The 19,022-nt window shown below is 41.6% G+C and overlaps 2 protein-coding genes across 2 annotated transcripts; both read right to left on the reverse strand.

Annotated features, from left to right (window-relative positions):
• Positions 1-1,313: 1,313 nt before the first annotated feature.
• bpifcl (BPI fold containing family C, like) lies at positions 1,314-7,033 on the reverse strand. The gene is made up of 15 exons (XM_085146989.1): positions 6,931-7,033; positions 6,692-6,803; positions 6,387-6,518; positions 5,497-5,652; positions 5,347-5,410; positions 5,159-5,219; positions 4,948-5,039; positions 4,590-4,766; positions 4,429-4,488; positions 2,635-2,802; positions 2,353-2,420; positions 2,225-2,267; positions 2,078-2,138; positions 1,798-1,874; positions 1,314-1,694 (listed from the first exon to the last, which is right to left on the reverse strand). The coding sequence occupies exons 1-15, from the start codon at positions 7,028-7,030 to the stop codon at positions 1,650-1,652; spliced, it is 1,416 nt and encodes a 471-aa protein (XP_085003115.1). The 5' UTR covers positions 7,031-7,033; the 3' UTR covers positions 1,314-1,649.
• Positions 7,034-8,799: 1,766 nt separating this feature from the next.
• On the reverse strand, positions 8,800-11,865 carry LOC146495169 (vesicular inhibitory amino acid transporter-like). Its single transcript, XM_085146988.1, has 2 exons — positions 10,717-11,865; positions 8,800-9,987 (listed from the first exon to the last, which is right to left on the reverse strand). Exons 1-2 carry the CDS (start codon positions 11,095-11,097, stop codon positions 8,800-8,802), a joined length of 1,569 nt encoding a protein of 522 aa, XP_085003114.1. The 5' UTR covers positions 11,098-11,865.
• Positions 11,866-19,022: the final 7,157 nt, after the last annotated feature.

The following is a 19,022-nucleotide window of genomic DNA, read 5'->3' on the forward strand; positions in this document are numbered from 1 at the left end:
GAATAAATAATGCACAGTGTACTGTCACCAGCTACAATAGGATTGTCTATTAGGGTGCTTTTTTTTTTTTTAATTATTTTTTTAACTGTATTAGTATACCCAACAGTAGTTCACCTGCTAGTTAATGCAAAAATCTAATCAGCCAACCTCATGGTAACAACTAGATGGATTTACACACGTAGACGGGCTCAAGGTGACCTGCTGAAGCTTAAACTGAGCATCATAATGAAGAAGAAAGGGGATTTAAGTGACTTTAAACAGCGTGGTTGGTGCCGGATGTGTTGATCTGAGTATTTCAGAAACTGCTGATCTGCTGGGATTTTTCTCCACACAACCGTCTATAAGGTTTACAGAGACTGCTCCAAAAAAAAAGAGTTCAGAGGAGAACGACAGACTGCTTCAAGCTGATTTGGAAGGCAACAGTAACTCAAACAACGCTTGTTACAACAAAGTATGTAGGAGAGGATCTCTGAATGCACATCAAGGTTTTTATAGTTAACTAAAACTAAACCAAACATAAAAACTAAGAACTGAAAAGAATTAATTAGAAGTGTTTTCCTTACTGTTAATATCTGAGTTTAGTACAAATGTTATTAGAGCTGGACTAATGAGGACACTTTTGGGTGTCTACAAAAGTCAATGAGTTAACAGCTTTAAAGAAATTCTGTGTTTTTATTGTAATATCTGTACTAGTTTTCCTAGAGCTTGCCTCTGACATATGCCCTTTGTGCTATAATAATCAAAAAGACCCAAACGAACGCTGAACATTTTCAAACAATAAAAACTAAGGTGAAACAAGAAAATCCTCCCTGGAGACAAACTGAAGCTAAACTGAACTAAAAACAAAATAATCATAATGAAATAAAAATAAAAAACTAATTAGAAAATAAAAAACTACAATAACTATGACGCACATCGCATTGAACCTTAAAACGGAAAGCTACAGCAGCAGACAAGCACACTGGGTGCATCTCCTGTCAGTGTGCCTCTTCTGATTATGCACCATGCCACAAAGTCATCTCAGTTGGTTTCTTGAACATGAAAATCAGTTCACTGTACTCAGATGAACTCCACAGACACCAGACCTCAGTCCAGTAACCACAAGTCTATTTTTTTTTTTTTTTTTACAGGGAATTGGCACAGCAAACAAATCATGTCAACATGGACCAAAACATCTGAGGAAAGTTTCCAGCACCTCGATGAAGGATTAAAAGAGGCAGTTCTGAAAGTAAAAGAGGGTCCATGAGGGTGTGCCTAATAAAGTGACCGGTTAATGTACGTGTCTATAAAGTCCTCTAAAGTTATGACAGAAGTTGTTTTTAATCCTTTATTCACTCGTCTTCACATCATTATTTTCATCAGAGAATCTAAAAGACTTTTTAAAAATTGATGTTGTCACTAAGAGAAAAGAAGTCTGGCAGCTCCACCTAGGAAGCGTTTCAAAAGTTGCAAATAAGATGTGCAAATTTCAAGCCAAGTTTTTTTTTGATTATGTACTTCAAAGCATGATTTTCAATACAGACTTGAGGAGACAGCATTAGGGCTGTTACTACAGATCCAGAAACATTCATTTTGATTGGTGGTCGGAGGTTTGATGAGGAACTGTGACGAGGAGCAGCCATGTTTGGTGTTTGTCAGTTGAAGCGTCTCTACGTTAGCGACACCTGCACGTCTGAAGAGATTAATATGAATCCCTGTTTGGGACAAAGACAGTGGTCAGCCCAAAGATGAATTCTGCTCTGAGTTACAGATTCATTCAAAGACCAAAGCATTGTGTGTTCTCCTAAAAGTACAGACCTTCTCCTTCTTCAGAACCGAGTTGACCAGCTGTGCATGTTTTGTCCCGAGGACAAGAAATCCTTTTCCCAGTTTCTCTGTCACAGAAAAAAACAAGTCAGAAATGAGCGACACTGTTTCCATACAGCGAGCCTCCCCTTTGTTAGATTGAAGAGAAGGGGAAGTGCTTCGTATCTGCCCTGCGTTGCTCTAGTTTATGGAAATTGATAGATAAATGTTATGAAGAAGTGGAAGTAGCACAAAGTGGGAATTGGGCAAAAATGAAGTATCTAAGACTCACGGTTCACTTCCGACAGTACAAACTTCCCCCCCATCCTCGCCAGGGATTCAAGAAAGTCAGTCTGCAAAGAGAAAAACACGCTGTTGACCTGTGACCAACAGAAAATCTGCTGTTTTTACTTGTTTATTTAATTTTGGGGACATTTACCTTGAAAGTCCCCACTTCACTCGACGCAAGGGTCAGCGTCACACTGGAAGAAAACAGTGTCATTATTTTTAGAATGAAGTTTAAGAAGTTGAGCTCAGTTTTGCAGTTTAAAACTTGCTTAGGCTTACTTATCCATCTTCACAGAGCCTTTCAGTTTTCCGTCATCGATCCACAATTCACTACTGAATTTGGAGACCTGGAACCAAAAAAAAGGATTACATTTCAGCATCAGCAAATGGTAATTTCTGTTACCATTAATCTGTCATATTTTGTAGTTGATCAGTGCTGTTAAGAAAATGTCAGAAATCGTAAGGAATGCATGCTGCAGTTTAAGTTAGTCCAAACTTTGATATCAACCCTAAAGATAATATAGTGAGTACAGCGAAGGTCCAACAAACAAAAGTACTCACAACATTGATGGTGAACACCGGGATCTGGGTACCATTGGGTAGGATGACGGAGGTCTTCGCAACAGCCTTGATGGTGACGTTAACGGCATCAGGCTGGATGGAAAACTTTGGAGCCTCTTGGGCATAAACCAGAACACTCATCAGCATATCTGGATACATCTCGGCAAGCTGCAAAGTGAACAAGTAACAAGTGTGAACACGGGGGCGATCGTGGCTCAAGTGTTGGGTGTTCGACTTGTAATCGGAAGGTTGCTGGTTTGAGCCCTGGCTCGGACAGTCTCAGTCATTGTGTCCTTGGGCAAGACACTTCTCCTGTCGCCTACTGGTGATGGCCAGAGGGGCCGATGGCGCGATATGGCAGCCTCGCTTCTGTCAGTCTGCCCCAGGGCAGCTGTGGCTACAACTGTAGCTTGCCTCCACCAGTGTGTGAATGTGAGAGTGAATGAATAGTGGTATTGTAAAGCGCTTTGAGGGGTCCTGAAAAGCGCTATATAAAATGCAATCCATTATTATTATTATTTATTCTTGACTGTATCGAACTTAAAGAGAAAGTAGTATAAATTAAGCAAACTACTTCTAAGTAAGTGAGGTAACGGAGTCCTGATGAAACCAAATGAGTCCTAGATGAAGATAAAGACACAAAGCTAATCATATGAACTGAATTAAAGTGGGGTTTTTTTAATACGTGAAAAGACAAAATCACACAAGAGGCCACAGAGTGTTTCATCGACTTCTCCCGGAAGTCATACTAGAAAAGGGATGTTTACCTAAGTACTTGAGACAGGCATGGAAGACATACTTCCTCTCTTAGCCCATTTGTAAAATACTTTCACTTCCACGATAGCAAAACTTAGCTGTCTTGATTTTTTAAATAGTTTTTGTGACTAGTTATCGGCATAGTATACGTTTGTTTTTCAAGCTGGTTGGTTTTATCATGCTTGTCATTTTGTATGCAAAGATATTTTAACATATCTGTTAAAACATCTTTACATACAAGCTTCTGAATGAATGACAAATGTAACGTGATCGTTGGTGTTAGACGGATCGGTCTGAGGATTTCATAAACTGCTGATCTGCTGGGATTTTCCAGCATAACCATGTCGAGGGTTTACGTGAATGATGTGGAAAAATGGTCGGAAAAAGAGGAAATATCCAGTGAACAGAGAACAATGAACTGTCCCCACAGTCACCCAACAGAACTGTTGGGTTTAACACTTAAACCCCGCTGACTCAGAGACCAATCACTTCTCTACAAAAGCAAGACCACAGCGCTTTCTGTCTTTTACTTGCTGCAAGGGGAGAAGCTCTTCATCTGATCTTAGCCCAACTCCAACTCCCGCCTTCCTTCGCAGCTAAAACACTCATATGTGAACCTGCGTCGTGTGTGTCTGCAGCAGTGAACATGTGATGTGTGTGTGTGTCTGTGAGCATGTGATGTGATCAGTGATATGTGAGTGTAGGTGACACACAAAATTAACTCTATACATTTTTATTTTATTTCAGTTGGGTTTAAAAATGTTTACAAAATTAGCTTAGATTTTTTTGAAGTTTTTTTTATGTTAGCCTAGTAAAATCTTTTTCTAGTTTTATTTTTTATTTAGTTTTAGTTAACCATATCAACCTTGGTCAGGGTGCTTTGAAAACATTAAACGTGAAAACTAATTGAAAAATAAATCTGAGAGAATGCAATGACGTTTGAAGTATCATTGTTTTGCAGGGTGAACATCATCATGTAGTGTTTCTGGGATTACTTTTCAGTGTTGCCAAATGTAACCCTGACTCAAACAGACTTACCTTAGGAATGAATTTTCCCAATGAGGTGGTATTCAAGTGCACTGGAGATATCGCAGGGATCTGAGAGGATAAAATAACGTCTCTTAACCACACACTTCACCTCAAACTTGAACTGTTTTGCTTTTAACTGTCTTTTATTTTTAGTATGTGTGTTCACTTACCATGCTGTCATTGATGAGGAGCTGAAGCAATTTAGCCGAGAAGTATGCATAGGAGGCAGAGTTCAGAGTGAAATCAGACATGCCCACTGACAGCATGTAGCTCGGCTCGTCTGGCATGTTGAAAGGCTGGGCCTCAAAGGGAGGCTCGACCGGAGCTTTGATATTGTAAAACTCCCCCTTTGATTAAAAAAATTGATCAAATAAAACTAAATATCATTATTTTGAAATTCTTATTCCTTTCTCAATGTTTTTTCATAAGCTTTCATTATAAAATATAGTTGCATACGTTGGCTTGTAGATGGACTGTTATCAGAAACCTGGGACATTAACATAGAAACTGGAAAATGTGTATCCTTACCTTAAGGCCCACATTCATACTTGAAGCACCGATGATAGGGATGTCAGTGAGAGGAAGGGCAAGAGAGAGAACTTCATTCACATCGACTGAAACTGAGCAGAGTGAGAAAAAAGCATTATTGCTTTATACATTTAAAATGCTGTTATTTTATTATTCTGTTCACTAATTTGTGGCCCACGGTTTTCCTCTTTGTAATTAGGAGCTGCAGTACCGTTCATGACATGTAGGAGGTTCTCAAAGCTTTCAATGTTTTCTTCCACACCGGGGCACAGCTAGGGAGAAAACACAGCAAAGTCCTGGTGTTTTAACAGCACATTTCAGTGAACATTATGTGACGATCATACAGAAAAGCTCAAGCATCCATTAACACATGCGATGAAGCTGTAGAGAAGCACTCACTCTTTTCTGTATTTCATCTCTGATCCGTCCCTTGAAGTGTTCCACAAACGGTTGGAAGATGAAACTATTCACAAATAGAAAGCCAAGGTTTACATCATACATGAAATCCCCACCACCTCCCCATGTCTCCCTCTTTCTGCTCTACTGTACCTTGCTCCACCATGAAATTCTATGTCCACATCTCCAACCTGAGAGTCACAGCTGATGCTGCTGACAGACAGATGCCCGTCAGCTTCTTTCCCCAGCTGCACCACAGAGGTCACATCTACGTTAAATATAGCCATATCAAATGTCCCGCCATCGTGTCTGGATATACAAAATACAAACACAGTGCATTGTTGGTGCTGGTGAACACTTATTCACACAACATCTGCTTTCAAAGGCACTGAAACATCTGTCACTTGTGCATATGTGGCGTATCTTACAACAGGCATCTGATAGAGTTTACAAATTCGGCCTCATGTTTAATATAGATGTGAAATGTTCCCTATTTACTTCTCTGCTTAGAGAACATTCAAATGTGTTACATGGAAACTAAGTTTGGAAAAGCATCGGTAGATTAAAGCTATAATTAATATTTGGGTTTAGCTCTGTAAGTTACTCTAACCCTCTGTTGTTAGATGATAAAACAGAAAATATCACAGGTTTTGTAAACAGCTTAAAATACAGGTGATAAGCTTTCACGTTTAACATAACTCAGATGCCAGCTGTGTTAGAAAAGGTGAGCGGAACCTCACCTCGCCAGAGACTATCTTTAAAAACACACTATAGCTTCAAACACTTACTATCACTAACACTAACACTTCCTCATTTATACTTCCTGTCTGCTTCTGTACATTACAGATTTAAATCACAATATAGTCAGTGTTTTTTAAAAAAAAATGATGTGTTAAAAGGGATGATCAGATTGTCTCACGTGTTTTATTTATTTTTTGTTTTTTGGATGATGATTCGTTTTGTACCCAAATGGAACATGTTAAGAAATTGCACCCTATAATCCTACTGTACAAAAGCTTGCATTTTACATGTAGAAAACTCACATTAAGCCAAAACGTGTTCTCCACCCGCCTGTTATTGCAATAGAGAGGTCTGAGATGGTTGTCTTGAATCCTGGGGGATTCTGAAGGAACTCGACAGAAGGCTCTGGTAAGTCACATTTTACTATGGTGATGCTAGAACGCAAAGGGGGAGCAGAGACAAACATGAGGTTACAAAGCTGAGGAATATCAGTCATGTGAGTGAAATAAAGACTCCTGCTGGCTAACATGCATGTGCTGATTCCTTCTATAGAGGATATTTTAGATTCTTAGATTTTGTACTTGTAGAACATGGAATGCAATCCTACCCCGTTAGAGTGTAGTCAACGTCCCCGAATATGATGTGAACACTCCCGGTGATGTCAGGGAAAGTGATTGTACTCAACCTTTCCTGAATCCAGTCTGCAGCTGCATGCTTCCCTGGGACAAACAGCACTTGCATAAAATTTCAGTTGTTGTGAATAAAACGGATCATTTATTAACAGACTTGTGTTTACACAACCTTAACAGCTAAGTGAAAGCAAGCGCTGATCCCACATGTCCTTACCGTACTGAAGCCCCTTGTTGGTCAGGACAACTTGCACTGCAGGATTTTCTCCACAAATGCAGGAGAGGAGGCTGAGCACTACTGTCACAGATAGAAGCATTTTCCTCTGCTGTTTGTGGTGCAAACAAACAGTGCTGCTGTCAAAGACATTTACATTTTGGTGTGGGAAAGTAAACTCTTAACTCAAACGTGCACAGCAAACCTGTTGAGATAAATCACACAGGTATCATACCTGAAATGTGGGATGAACTTGCCAAATTCAGCTCTTCAGAGTTGCTCAGCATGTGCAAACATGTCGCCTCAGCCTCTCCGTGCTGTTTTTCTCCTTTAATTTCCTGTGTCGCTGAGAAGTGAAACTCACAGACATCTAACAATACCCCTGGCCCCTCCTGCACTCGTCCTCCGTTTATGTCGGTGTGACAAAGAGGAAGCAGTTGTTTGATTCTGCCCTGTCTGCATTGAACACATGATTGGTACCGCTTCTAAGAAAACCAATTTAGATTAAGCCAAATAGGACTGATGAGCAGAAAGAAAATTTCCCCTCCATCTGCACTGGAAGCACAGCAGCCATAACCAGTAATTTTTGGAGGTAGATCAAAAGTATTCTTTAAAACAAAAAAGTCACTGTACCAACATCCTCATTCTCAGAATAAATGCAAATCATAGCTGCATGCTTAGAAAAGGAAGTGAAATTTATCTGTTTACTTTTAGATTATTTAACTTTTTTTTAAAAGTTAAACAGCAATCGTGCTCAGATTGATCACATCTACAATAGGATTAATAACAAATGTGCTATGTTTTCCCACTGTTTGCTACTTGCAGTTTTATAGTTTTATGCTGTCTGTCATGAACTGATTATACTGGAGAATGTAGAAATGTACCTCCACCCCACTTTCAGTGCCTCCACTTCACATTGTGAAAAGGAGAAGCGGCAACAACTTATTCTTAATGAGGAAGTTTAGCAGAGGTTAATCTAAATAAAGAAGAGAAAAGGTAAGAAAAGATTGAAATCACCAGCCATAAAATATCTCATTTATTTATCTCTTGATTCAACACATACTCTTTTGTCTCACATACCATGATTAGTTCCATTAATTCACAACTGACAAGTTCAATAGGAACAGAATATTATCAGACATTTTTTTTTTTGTTCTCCATATATAACACAGTTAGGACCCACTTGCTTGCACTTGAATTCACGTCATCCAGAATGACACTTGAAACACCAAGAAAACAAACAGCAAGGACTACTATAGGCATAAAAATGAAAAGAAACAAACAAAAAACAAACACAAAACCAAAAACCGACTGGAAAAAAAAAATCATTCTGTTCAAACCACTACACACAAGTTATTCATGGTTTATGGTGCACCATCTGATCGGATGGGTGCTTTAGTCTTGTATTTTCTCTGAAGTGGGGGGATACTGATATCTAGCAGTTCAACAAACCAGTAAGAACATAATCACTCCATTGTTTTTCCACATATTTCATTCCCCAGATATAAACACTACACGCACACAGTTAGACCCGTGCCGGGCTTTTTAACTGGATCTTTGCATGAAGACTGACACTTGACAGGCTTTTTAAAATGCCTGCATATTCATTCACCCCCTATCATGCAGGAGGTTGTGTTCCTCTGTCCAGTTAAAGAAACACGTTTTCTGGAATGAGTAGACTACTTTACACTATGACTGTAGAGTTTATTATTGCACATTATCACGAAGGCAAAAAATAATAAAATAAAAAAAGATGTACATTTCACACAAATAATCCTCCTCAATAGATTATGCCAAGTCCTCAGTGCGGTATTTTTGTCAGGAGTGCGTTATTTTAGGACAATTGCCCTTCACAGGCCCTCTCTGAAGTTCTCAGTCGTGGATGTCATACCTGAACGCCTCTATGAGACCTTCAATGGAATGGATGAAGCCAGATATGGCACATATGCCCCCAATGATGAAAATGGAAACGTCGAAGAAGACGTGGTGCCACATGAGATTTCTCCATTGGAGCTTTAGGTGGAAGAGGCTTGGCAAGAGGAAGCACAGGCCAGCACCGGTGAGGCTCCCAGTTAAGCCCATAAGAAGGGCGAAATGGGGGACAAAGACAGCCATAAGCAAGGTAAAGACCACCAGGGCGACTCTGAGGCCCAGGCCCCATGATTTCAACTGCCCTCCGGGGCCGTAGCAGTCTGGAAAGAGGGCTCTCCCGCCATCCTGGAACAAAGATTTCTCTAGAACTTCAACTGCTGCGAAGAACGGCAGAGGGTAAGAAAGCAACGCCTTGGAGACGAGGAAGAGATTCACCACAGCCCGGATCGTTGAAGGCAGGTTATCCGTGATGACCTCTTTGGTGGCATCTGCCCATGTCAAGTAGGCCACCAGGGCGAAGAGGCCCTTGAGGACGCAGGCCGCAATGTGAGTCCAGTCCATCATGCAGTGGAACTCACTGGGCTTCTGCATGTTTCCCTCCAGCGATGGGAGGAAGATCTGGGAGGTGTAGCTGAACACGATGATGCCGATGGAAATGGGGAATTTCTTCACATCGATGTAAAACTTGACCTTCTCCCAGGCCCACTCTCGAGCCCTGGAGAGGCAGTAGGCAATCACCAGGATGTTGATGACGAAGTGGGCCAGCGTGCAGAGCAAGCTGAACTTGGACACGGCCTTGAGGTTCTTCAGGAACGCGCATGGCAGGAGCGCGGCCGTGGCCACCACAGACCAGGCTTTCTGGGAAACCGGAAACCCCGGGAAGCTGTTGTACATCAGGTTTCCGCTGACCACCACGTAAAGAATGCACGTCATGACCAGCTCGATGATCTGAGCCACGTTCACGACGTGGCCGCCCAGGGCCGGGAAGCGGGGCGCGCAGCAGGCGTTCGCAATGTCCACGTAAGAGTCCCTCACGCGCACTTTAATGCCGTCCTCGTTCTCTTCGTACAGACACGCGATGAGGATTTTGCCAGTGTAGCAGCACACCACAGCCGCGAAGATGATGAGGAAGAGGCCGAGGTAGCCGCCGTGGAGGATGGCGTACGGCAGGCCGAGGACAAACATGCCCTGCGGAAAGAGAAGCGCAGTTAAGTGGTAATGGACGAGACCCACATCGTAGTGACAGGCCGAGCTAACCCAGGCATGCAAGGACCAGCTCGTCTTATATAATAACAGCCTAAATTTATATTTAAAAATAACGCAACAGGAAAAATTGTCACCACAGATTATTTTAAATTAAACTGCAATAATATGTCCGATACCTGATCTGTACTAAATAATAGATCGAATTAAAGGGTTTAAGGAAAATTCCAAAACGAATTTTCAAATTCATTTGATTGAGCTTTTTAATTTGATGGAGGCTCTGATAAGCACGTGGGTGCTATTCAGCCTCCAGGCTATCAAGTCAAGCAGATCCCGCCTGCAGCTCGACTGATAAAAAGATTTGAATAAATACATTTTAAGACCCACTCACTGCAACGGATTTACGCTGAAACCAAGAATTCGAGGTGAAGCCGAAGCTTGGATCTAACTGAAAAAATATAGCTTAACGGGCCCTTTACATTTAAAACCTTTTATAGTTTCATCGCAAAAAATTAAAGGTGACTAACTCTAATTTTGGCTTGTGCGGAATTATTTGTATCCCCTGAGCATCATCCTATTTTCCAGCTTAAATATTAAATGTGAAAATATGAAGTCTTCAAGGTGACTTTATGTGCGGTTGCAGGCCTAATATGGCCGTGCAGCACATGGTACTTTTGCACTCACGCGTGCAGGATGACAGTAATCACGGCCTACCTGAATGGCGTTGGTGACGTTCCAGCCAGCTTCCCATGACGTGATTTTTGGCTTGTCTTCTTCCAGAGAGCCTGCTGTCTTCAGGGACGAGGGCCTCGGCCCGGTGCCGTCTCTCTGGTAGTGGCTGTCTCCCTCCAGCTCCCCATCTCCCTCCATCTGCCCCCCTTCCTCTTCTCCTTGAAGGACATCCATCTGCATACCTTGCCTGTAGTCATAATCCAAGTCGTCGCACTCCGCGAAACCCAAACCCTCCTCGTCCGTGGCGGCCTGGAAGCCCAGTCTGGCGAACACCCCACTGACCTTGGCCTGAGATTTGTTGGACACCGTGTGGGCCGCATTGGTCAGTTTGTTGGTGAGCTTGTGTCGGATTAGGTGAGCCATCTCTTTCCGAAAGAAAATCCGTTCTACAGTTAAATGGGACGCGTGAAAAGCGCAGATTCGGGTGTATGCAGGACAATTTATTTGATTGTTTTACTTTTTTTTACCCGCTACAGTGAACCCATGCCTGTTGCCTCTTCGATGTGACTGCAAAATAAACTAACCAGCATTCTAACGGCTGCCTAACCGATTTACCCAAAGCTTAAAAAATATCCTCAGCTGCTTTTCTTGGCTTGTTTATCCATATTACCCCCCTTAATAAAAACACTCCTTGGCATCTGCCTCAACGAAGAAGCGCCTGAGATCAGACACAAAACGAAAAAATATTTCCATTCGTCGTTAAAAATGTCAATTTTGCATTTTTTCCTCCCCACATACACAAAGCAATCCTCTCAGTTTGGAGTCTTGTTGGTGACAACGTGAGCGCAGGAATCTCCGCATCACCCAGAGAGGGAGAGAGGGAGCGAGAGGGGCGTGCACGTGTCCGCACAGAGTGCCAGTGTAAGGCTCGCGCGCAGCAGAACCGTCACGGGTGGCGTGGAGAGACATAGATAGAGAGAGAGGGGGAGCGAGAGAGAGATCTCATCTGGGGTTGACCGACCGAACGACCACGAAAATAAAAGCGTTCAGGCCATTTAAATACATCAGTGTCACAGAAGTGCGCCTGACATCACGCACGAATGAAAACACCAGACATTTCACCTGCTCATCCCGTCAACAGGTCCACTGACACCCATACCAACAAACGGCGGGTGTGATGTCCTCTGTGATGGCGAAACAAACCTCCACCCTTTATCCAAACCTGCTGCTGTGTGGCTGTGTAAAAATAACTGAACTGGAAAGGCTATTTTTGAGTTTCCGAGTGCTCGTCTGGACGTCTGGAATACCTCAAATACGCCGATATGACAAATAAATAATGTAGTCTACAAAGGCGTGAATAATCGCGATATTTTGCTTTAAAAAATAAATTAAATTAAAAAAAGTCTCTTCCAACACTTGAAATCTATCCTAATTTTGTGAAATGAAGCACGATGACTGCGCCATATCTCGCTGTATCAATCGACACAGCGCACAGCGAATTTTCTGTTTTCTGTAAAAGACAAAAGGCCCCAGCGTGCCACCTTTAAAATGTTTTATGTTCCTACATAAAACATGTTTTGTTAACAACAAAAAATATCGATGAATATTACACATTTCCACGTGTAATATTTTATGTAATGAAAACAGAAGAGGTGAGAGAAACGAAGCATGTTAATTTGAGGCAAATATTGAAATGAGTGAAACTTAAATTTATCTCAGGGTTTATTTGTGTGTTACGTGCATGCACACAGCAACAGACTTTGCGTTTCCTGCCAGCAGCTCTACTCCAGATGAGCGTGATCAGCAGGTTGGGGGAAGGATGCAACTCGTTGCGCATCCTGCTGCAGGCCAGTTGCTGAATGCGCACCACGGACAGCTCCGAGGACAGCTCCGCGGACAGCTCCACAATCACACAGAAAATATGTACCAAACAAGCAGTCGTTAAAATGCAACACAACACGGGAAACATCGAATCTATACAATAATTATTTTCTCTCGTTGAGCTGCTTTCATCTAAAGACGAGGTTGAAAATCTCAGTTTAAGGGAATATTTCTTCTCCACCTCAGATGTGATCAAGCGCTCTTAGGCGACTGTTGTTGTGATTTGACGCTGTATAAATAAAATTGAATTGAATTGAATCCTTGCGAATACGAAGCATCTCATTTGTCCCTCCGTAATTTGCTGTGACAAGACAGCAAAACTGTCATCACATTTTTGCCTCTGTGGCAAAAACGTAGCCCTCCGTGGCAGGAAGGCTGAAAAATACAGACATTCTCCCTGAGCTTCTAAAATATGAACAATCTTTGTGACGCCTGTTTACAACTGTGATTAAATTGATTGCAATTGTGATGATCTGAAAAGAACAAACCATTGCGAAACACAGGCCCAAATGTTTTAACGAGCATCATTACAAGAAAAAAAAACGGGCGAGAGATCTAAATTTAGAAACGAGCCAGAGGACAGTAAAAGTTCCGCATATTTTCATGCTTGGCTTGAGCTGCTTTGCCAGCTGCTATTTGTGTTCAGGCCAACACAGTTTTTGTTAGTGAGTGTGTGTCATCATGTCTGAGTGTGTGTGTGTGTGTGTGTGTGTGTGTAGGACGGTGAGGAGCTGGGATGAGACCTTGAGGCGCTTCTCCCTCCCCCATGACACGCGCAGTCCCCGGGCTAACGCCGGGACAGGATAACTGCAAATGTCACACACACGGGCGCGCACACGACTGCAGACACGCAGCTCTGGTACATTCAGCTCCATCCGAAATAAAAACTCGCTGCTTCCACTCGAAAATAATATCAGTAACAGTGAAACAGATTAAAAATGGAAATAAAATAAAAGCCCGGATTAAATCCTGTCGAACAGGATAGATTTATATTTCGCTTCCCCTTGAAGAAAATAAATCGATTTTCAGTTTGACTTTTTTGTTCTTTCAAACTGAGCTACTTTAGCACTGGCTTCTGGGTCGAGCAGTTTAGCTTCCAGGCTACAAAGAGAAGGATTAATTCAGACTCCGTGTGTGTGTGTGTGTGTAGGCCTGAAATAGGAGAGGCTCACAGCCCCGTCTAACAGCCGTGCAGTGCTGACTGGGAGCAATAATCTCTGATAGTTGCCATGGCCACAGTAATTGGACAGGGTGTGTGCGCGTGTGCTTTGAGATTTCAGAGAAAAGAGATTTTTTTCAGCACCGGTCGAGTTTTTTTTTTCTGTCTGTAAGGCTTAAATCGAACCTTTCCCTTCATTAATGTATAAATTAAAGCTGCACTGAGAAACAAACAGACATTTTTATATGCAGCTGCATAAACCCATATCAAGCAACACCGATCCACTGATTAGTTAAATAGAAATCATAAAATTGAGGGGGGAAAAATCAGAAATAAACACAAAAAAATCATGAATATTATTAATATGTGACTGTAAATATATTTTATTGTAAATCCAGTGTCTCACATGTTCTTTCGAGTCCACCTCGGGTAAGTAGAGGAGTGAGGGAATGTAGGCAGTGGATCAAACCACTGTGAGGCGTTTCATGGGGAGGTCAAACGGCATTTTTAAAAAACCTATAATTAGCACATAAGATTTCAGTGCATTTTATTTTATTTTGTAACATTGTGGATTTCATTGCTCACAATGATGATTTGCAGCAATGGAAGCGAAAAATACAGTTTCACTGTTTGTGTTTTTGTTTTTTTTTTTGTCCCCCCAAAAGTCGGATCTTGTTCCCTTCTATGACTTTAATTTCTGCACATGGCTCCACTGAAAATTACATTCATTACTATTTGATTTTGTTACACACCTCACTTAAACCCCAGCAACCCACTCATATCAAGGTTTTTATTCTACAATGACACACTGGCAGATTCGTCTGAAAGAACAGAGTTTGCTGCAGTTATTCGACCACACTATTTTGGCCTGTGTGGAAATATGAAGTTGGATGGGCCTATCGTGACTAATTCTGGTGGCTGTGAATGGACAGGTGCTTTTCAGGGCGGGGTTTGTGAACGAGCACGTCCTTCTACAGCTTTACTCAACCGGATGAGAAGTTGGATTAGCCAGGCTAGTGAGAACACCTGTATGGCTGGAAGGCCCAAACGTGTATTATTTTTCTTAAATACCCAGCGGATGAAATAACCAATAACAAATTAAATTTTTAGAAATACTTTTTTTCACAGTCTCTCTCTCTCATACACACATATCTGATGCATGGATAGTGACAGGTGCACAAACACATTCATCACTCTGTGGCCCAAAAAGATCTGCTAGGCTTACAGGGCCCGGCACTGAAGAGAGCGGTAGTGACAAACCCTGTGTGTGTGTGTGTGTGTGTGTGTGTGTGTGTGTGTGTGTGTGTGTGTGTGTGTGTGTGTGTGTGTGTGTGTGTGTGTTTTGGTATGTGATGAGAGAGAGAGACAGAGAGACAAAGGAGTGCAGTTTACTGTGTATGCGTCTCAGCGTGTGTGCTTGAATGCGCAGACGTGACAGGGCGCAGAGGAGAGTCATAGAGGTTGCAGCGTGCCTCTGCTATATCAGAAGTGTTCAGAGTCTGAGTCGTTACATAAACTGGTCTCTCTTCCTGCTTCCTTTGTTTCTTCACACTCCCACAAACGCAGCAGTTACTGACAGTATTATCTGATTGGCTCTAATCGCAGTAATTCTTTCCCAAACCTTATCCTCAGCCGAATCTTATCCCAACCTTAAACCGAGTTTTCAATCAGAAATCTAGTTACATTACATTTGATTTGATCTCAAAATACGCGAAGACACATGACCAGTGCAAACGAACATTTTCAAATACTGCAGTGCATTCTGTAGCATGGATTATAAACCATCCAACCAGGGGTTCACTGGAAATCACTGAAAATGTGTGTGTGTGATCAAATGATCAGTTAAACAGGTCTGTAAAATGACGGTTTTCAGCGAGTTACACTCGAATTAAAAAAAAGAGAAAAAAGAAAAAAGAAATGAGGAAAAATGCACTTATTGGCTTTGGCACTGCTGCAGGCTTCTTAATTGCGCTCCTGCCAGAAATGACACAAACCTAAATTTGACTTTTAATCCAACTGTGACATCAAAACGACCAAGGATGGTTAAAGCTGCCTCCTAAATTACAAAAAGAAAGCGATAAAAGGAGGGATGTCTCCTAATTCCGTGCTGATGTGGGCCAAAAGAAAGTTCTGTGTTGCCATGACAACGGAATTAAAATGAGTTCGGAATGCTGTGACTCACGGTCACACACTTAATCCACACTGACGGATGTTTTTCCTCCCAAAACTGTGTGCGGGAAAAAAAACAACCCCAAAACAAAAATATTCTGAAGTCTGTAGTCATGTCCTGCTGTAAGGAGGTGAAGCCCTGCCCATTACCCACTACCCACTGACTAACTGCATCTCATCATAGTGAGACTTATCGTCGCTGATAAATCACCGATGAAGTCATAAACATTTTTAATGAAACAGGACCTTTATAACACGCCCCCTCCCTTTCAGTGGGAACTGTCTGTTCATTCTTCCACAAAATGGAGGCTGCCTGGCATCACGCGTGGCACTCCCATAGTGCTTGTAGCCTATCAGTTGCCCCCTCCTCATCACTGCTGCCTGGATGACAAGCACAACAAGCATAAAGCTGCAAGCGCTGTGCACAGACAGCAGCACAAAGTCACGTCTCGCCTCCTAGGAGGAATGGACGCCAGTGTGTGTGTGTGTGTGTGTGTGTGTGCGTGTGTGTGTGTAAGGACAGAAAGTAGAAGGGGATGAATTTTTCTCTGTGTGTGAGGATGTGTGGATAGTATGGATGCGGTTGTGTGTGTTTGTGTCTTACCAGTGGTATGTAGTCATGTGTGTGTGTGTCTGAGAGGGTGATGTGACCCAGATCTGCTTATTAGCATCAGGAGGAAGGGGGCGGCAGTCACTTAGAGCTTTGTGCCTGAGCAGTGAACTGTGCTCGTGCTTTAGTGACACACCATCATACTGTAACCCCCCCCCCCCCCCATCTCACACACACACACACACACACACACACACACACACACACACACACACACACACACACACACACACACACACACACACACCTTTATCTTCCTCCCCAACATGTCTCTGCTATCCAGGAAATAATGCTGCCCCCAAAAAACATGTTATCTGATTATCTATTTAAGTATCCTTATATTTGAGAGAAAAGCTAAATAAAAAGTGTATAATAACAACAACAACAACAATGACAACAACAACAACAACAACAACAATAATAATAATAATAATCAGAGCTCATTTGCTGGATTTGCACAATACTGGCCCTTCAGTCTTGTATTTCAGTCTTCAGCATTTTAATGGTTTAACTGAGTGTGTTTGCCTTTTGTGTGCATTCGCTGTGTTTCAGTTTCACAGGATGTGAAGTAAATGAAGTGTACATTTGCACATGGTGGGCATAATGGTTACAAAAACAAAGTATAAGAAACTGCAAGAAGAAAAGATGAAGATAAAGAAACGATTCTTCCATTTTAATACTTGACAAAACATCTTTTTTTGCATCTTGTGTCTCATTTTTTGCCACAGTGGGTTCCATTTCCACTAAGATAATGTAGCGGATGGCTGATCTGAATGGAAGCCGACTGGGACGTACAGTAGCTCTCATGTGCAGGTGCCCCACATATCCAGCTGAGGCTTTGCCTGGCCAGCTGAGAGTAACAGCATGGCAGACGGAAAATATCCAGGAATTTTACTGGTGAAATAACAGATTGAACGGCTTCAGCTGATACTGCGTGTGTAAAAAATAAAACAAAACAACAATTGTAACATGTATTTTAGTTTGCACACAGACTGAAATGGTTAGAGTCAGAGCTTCAGACCAGGGGGAAAAATCTTGTGAAAGGTAATTATATTGTTCTAGAGAGGAGTTAAAATTCTTGTATTACGAGATTGAAGATATAGACTTAACAAAAAAAAAATCGGTCTAATACGAGAATCTGGCTATAATAACTCAAATATGAACTATGAATGAAAATATGAGCACATGAATTACGCTCACAAGGTGAAGTACGACCTCTAGTGGTGAAAGGCAGGTATATTTATGTCACTTTTTCTATAAATGTGGATACAAATCGTGGTAATGTGCGTCTCTTTCTGCTCCTGCGTTCCAGCACAAGTTTCCAACATTAGTACATTTTAAACATCTACGCTTGTCCACATTCCCACACATTTTACCCTCTGTTTTTCGGGACCCATTTCCAAGGGCGTAGATTTGGTTTTGGCATTGGTGGGGACGGATGATTCAACCACCGAACCCTGCCCTGTTTCTTTTTTTTCCCCCGTCTTGATAAAAAAGGAGAAATATTCTTGCTTACATATGCTATTCTACATGCTTTTAAACCATTTAATTTATATTTATATAATTTATATAACCATTTATATGTGAATTATATAATGTTAAATTACTATTAAACAAAGGACTAAGTATTTTAGATTTTAGTTAGCTTCACCAAAAACGCACTGCACTATTAATATTCAAGAAATATTAAAATAATTCTCTCAAAAAGAATATAAAATGCTAAAGACATGATATGTACTTTTGAATATCTCAGTTGCAGATTTGATTAATTAAACTGTAAACTGTTAAAACTCTAAAATTCTAAATTCTACATATACCACTGTCCTGGTTCTGTTGTTGTTAACGTTTATATTCCAAACAATGACTATCAGAAATTTCTTGTAGTCCAGTTATTGCAACAAAAAATGATATAAAACAACAGCCCAAAACAAAACGAGACACTGTGCTCTGATACAGTTATCCAGACTCTTGAGTTTCTAAGTTGGGGAACAGTTTACCAGCTCCAGACTTCTGTACTCTAAATGTATACAGTGTTATTCAGTCCTTTGCTAATAACTGAAGTAGCAGATGTAGTGCATAGATCACTCTAAATATTACCAAGAAGTTCATCAGCAGTTCTTGCGAGGTCACAAAGCATTTCAAAAAGGAAGGAAGGAAGTCACATGATAGGGTGAGGCAAGGTCTCACAATGGCTTCACCCTAAACCTCTGCTGATAATGATCCACACCCCTTTTCACACCTTGGCTCATGTCATGAGGCACATGGTCAATAGTGGGTCAATGACCATCTTAAGGGACAACACCCACTAGGGCTTAAATACCCGGGAATCTCCACTATTTGGTCTTAGAACTGAAGAAGCTGTTTGGATGAGAGGTGAAAATTCTTCAAGAAACTCAAAGAAGTCCAGTTTCTTTCCAAGCTCCTTAGATTACTGTGACCTGGAACTGAGAACCTACACAGATGTGATGGGTCTTGGTGTTTACTCTACAGCTCTCTGAAACTCTATACGGAGTCTTTTTTGTAGATAAA

This window comes from Neolamprologus multifasciatus, chromosome 20 (genome assembly GCF_963576455.1).
Source record: "Neolamprologus multifasciatus chromosome 20, fNeoMul1.2, whole genome shotgun sequence".
NCBI classification, from domain to species: domain Eukaryota; kingdom Metazoa; phylum Chordata; class Actinopteri; order Cichliformes; family Cichlidae; genus Neolamprologus; species Neolamprologus multifasciatus.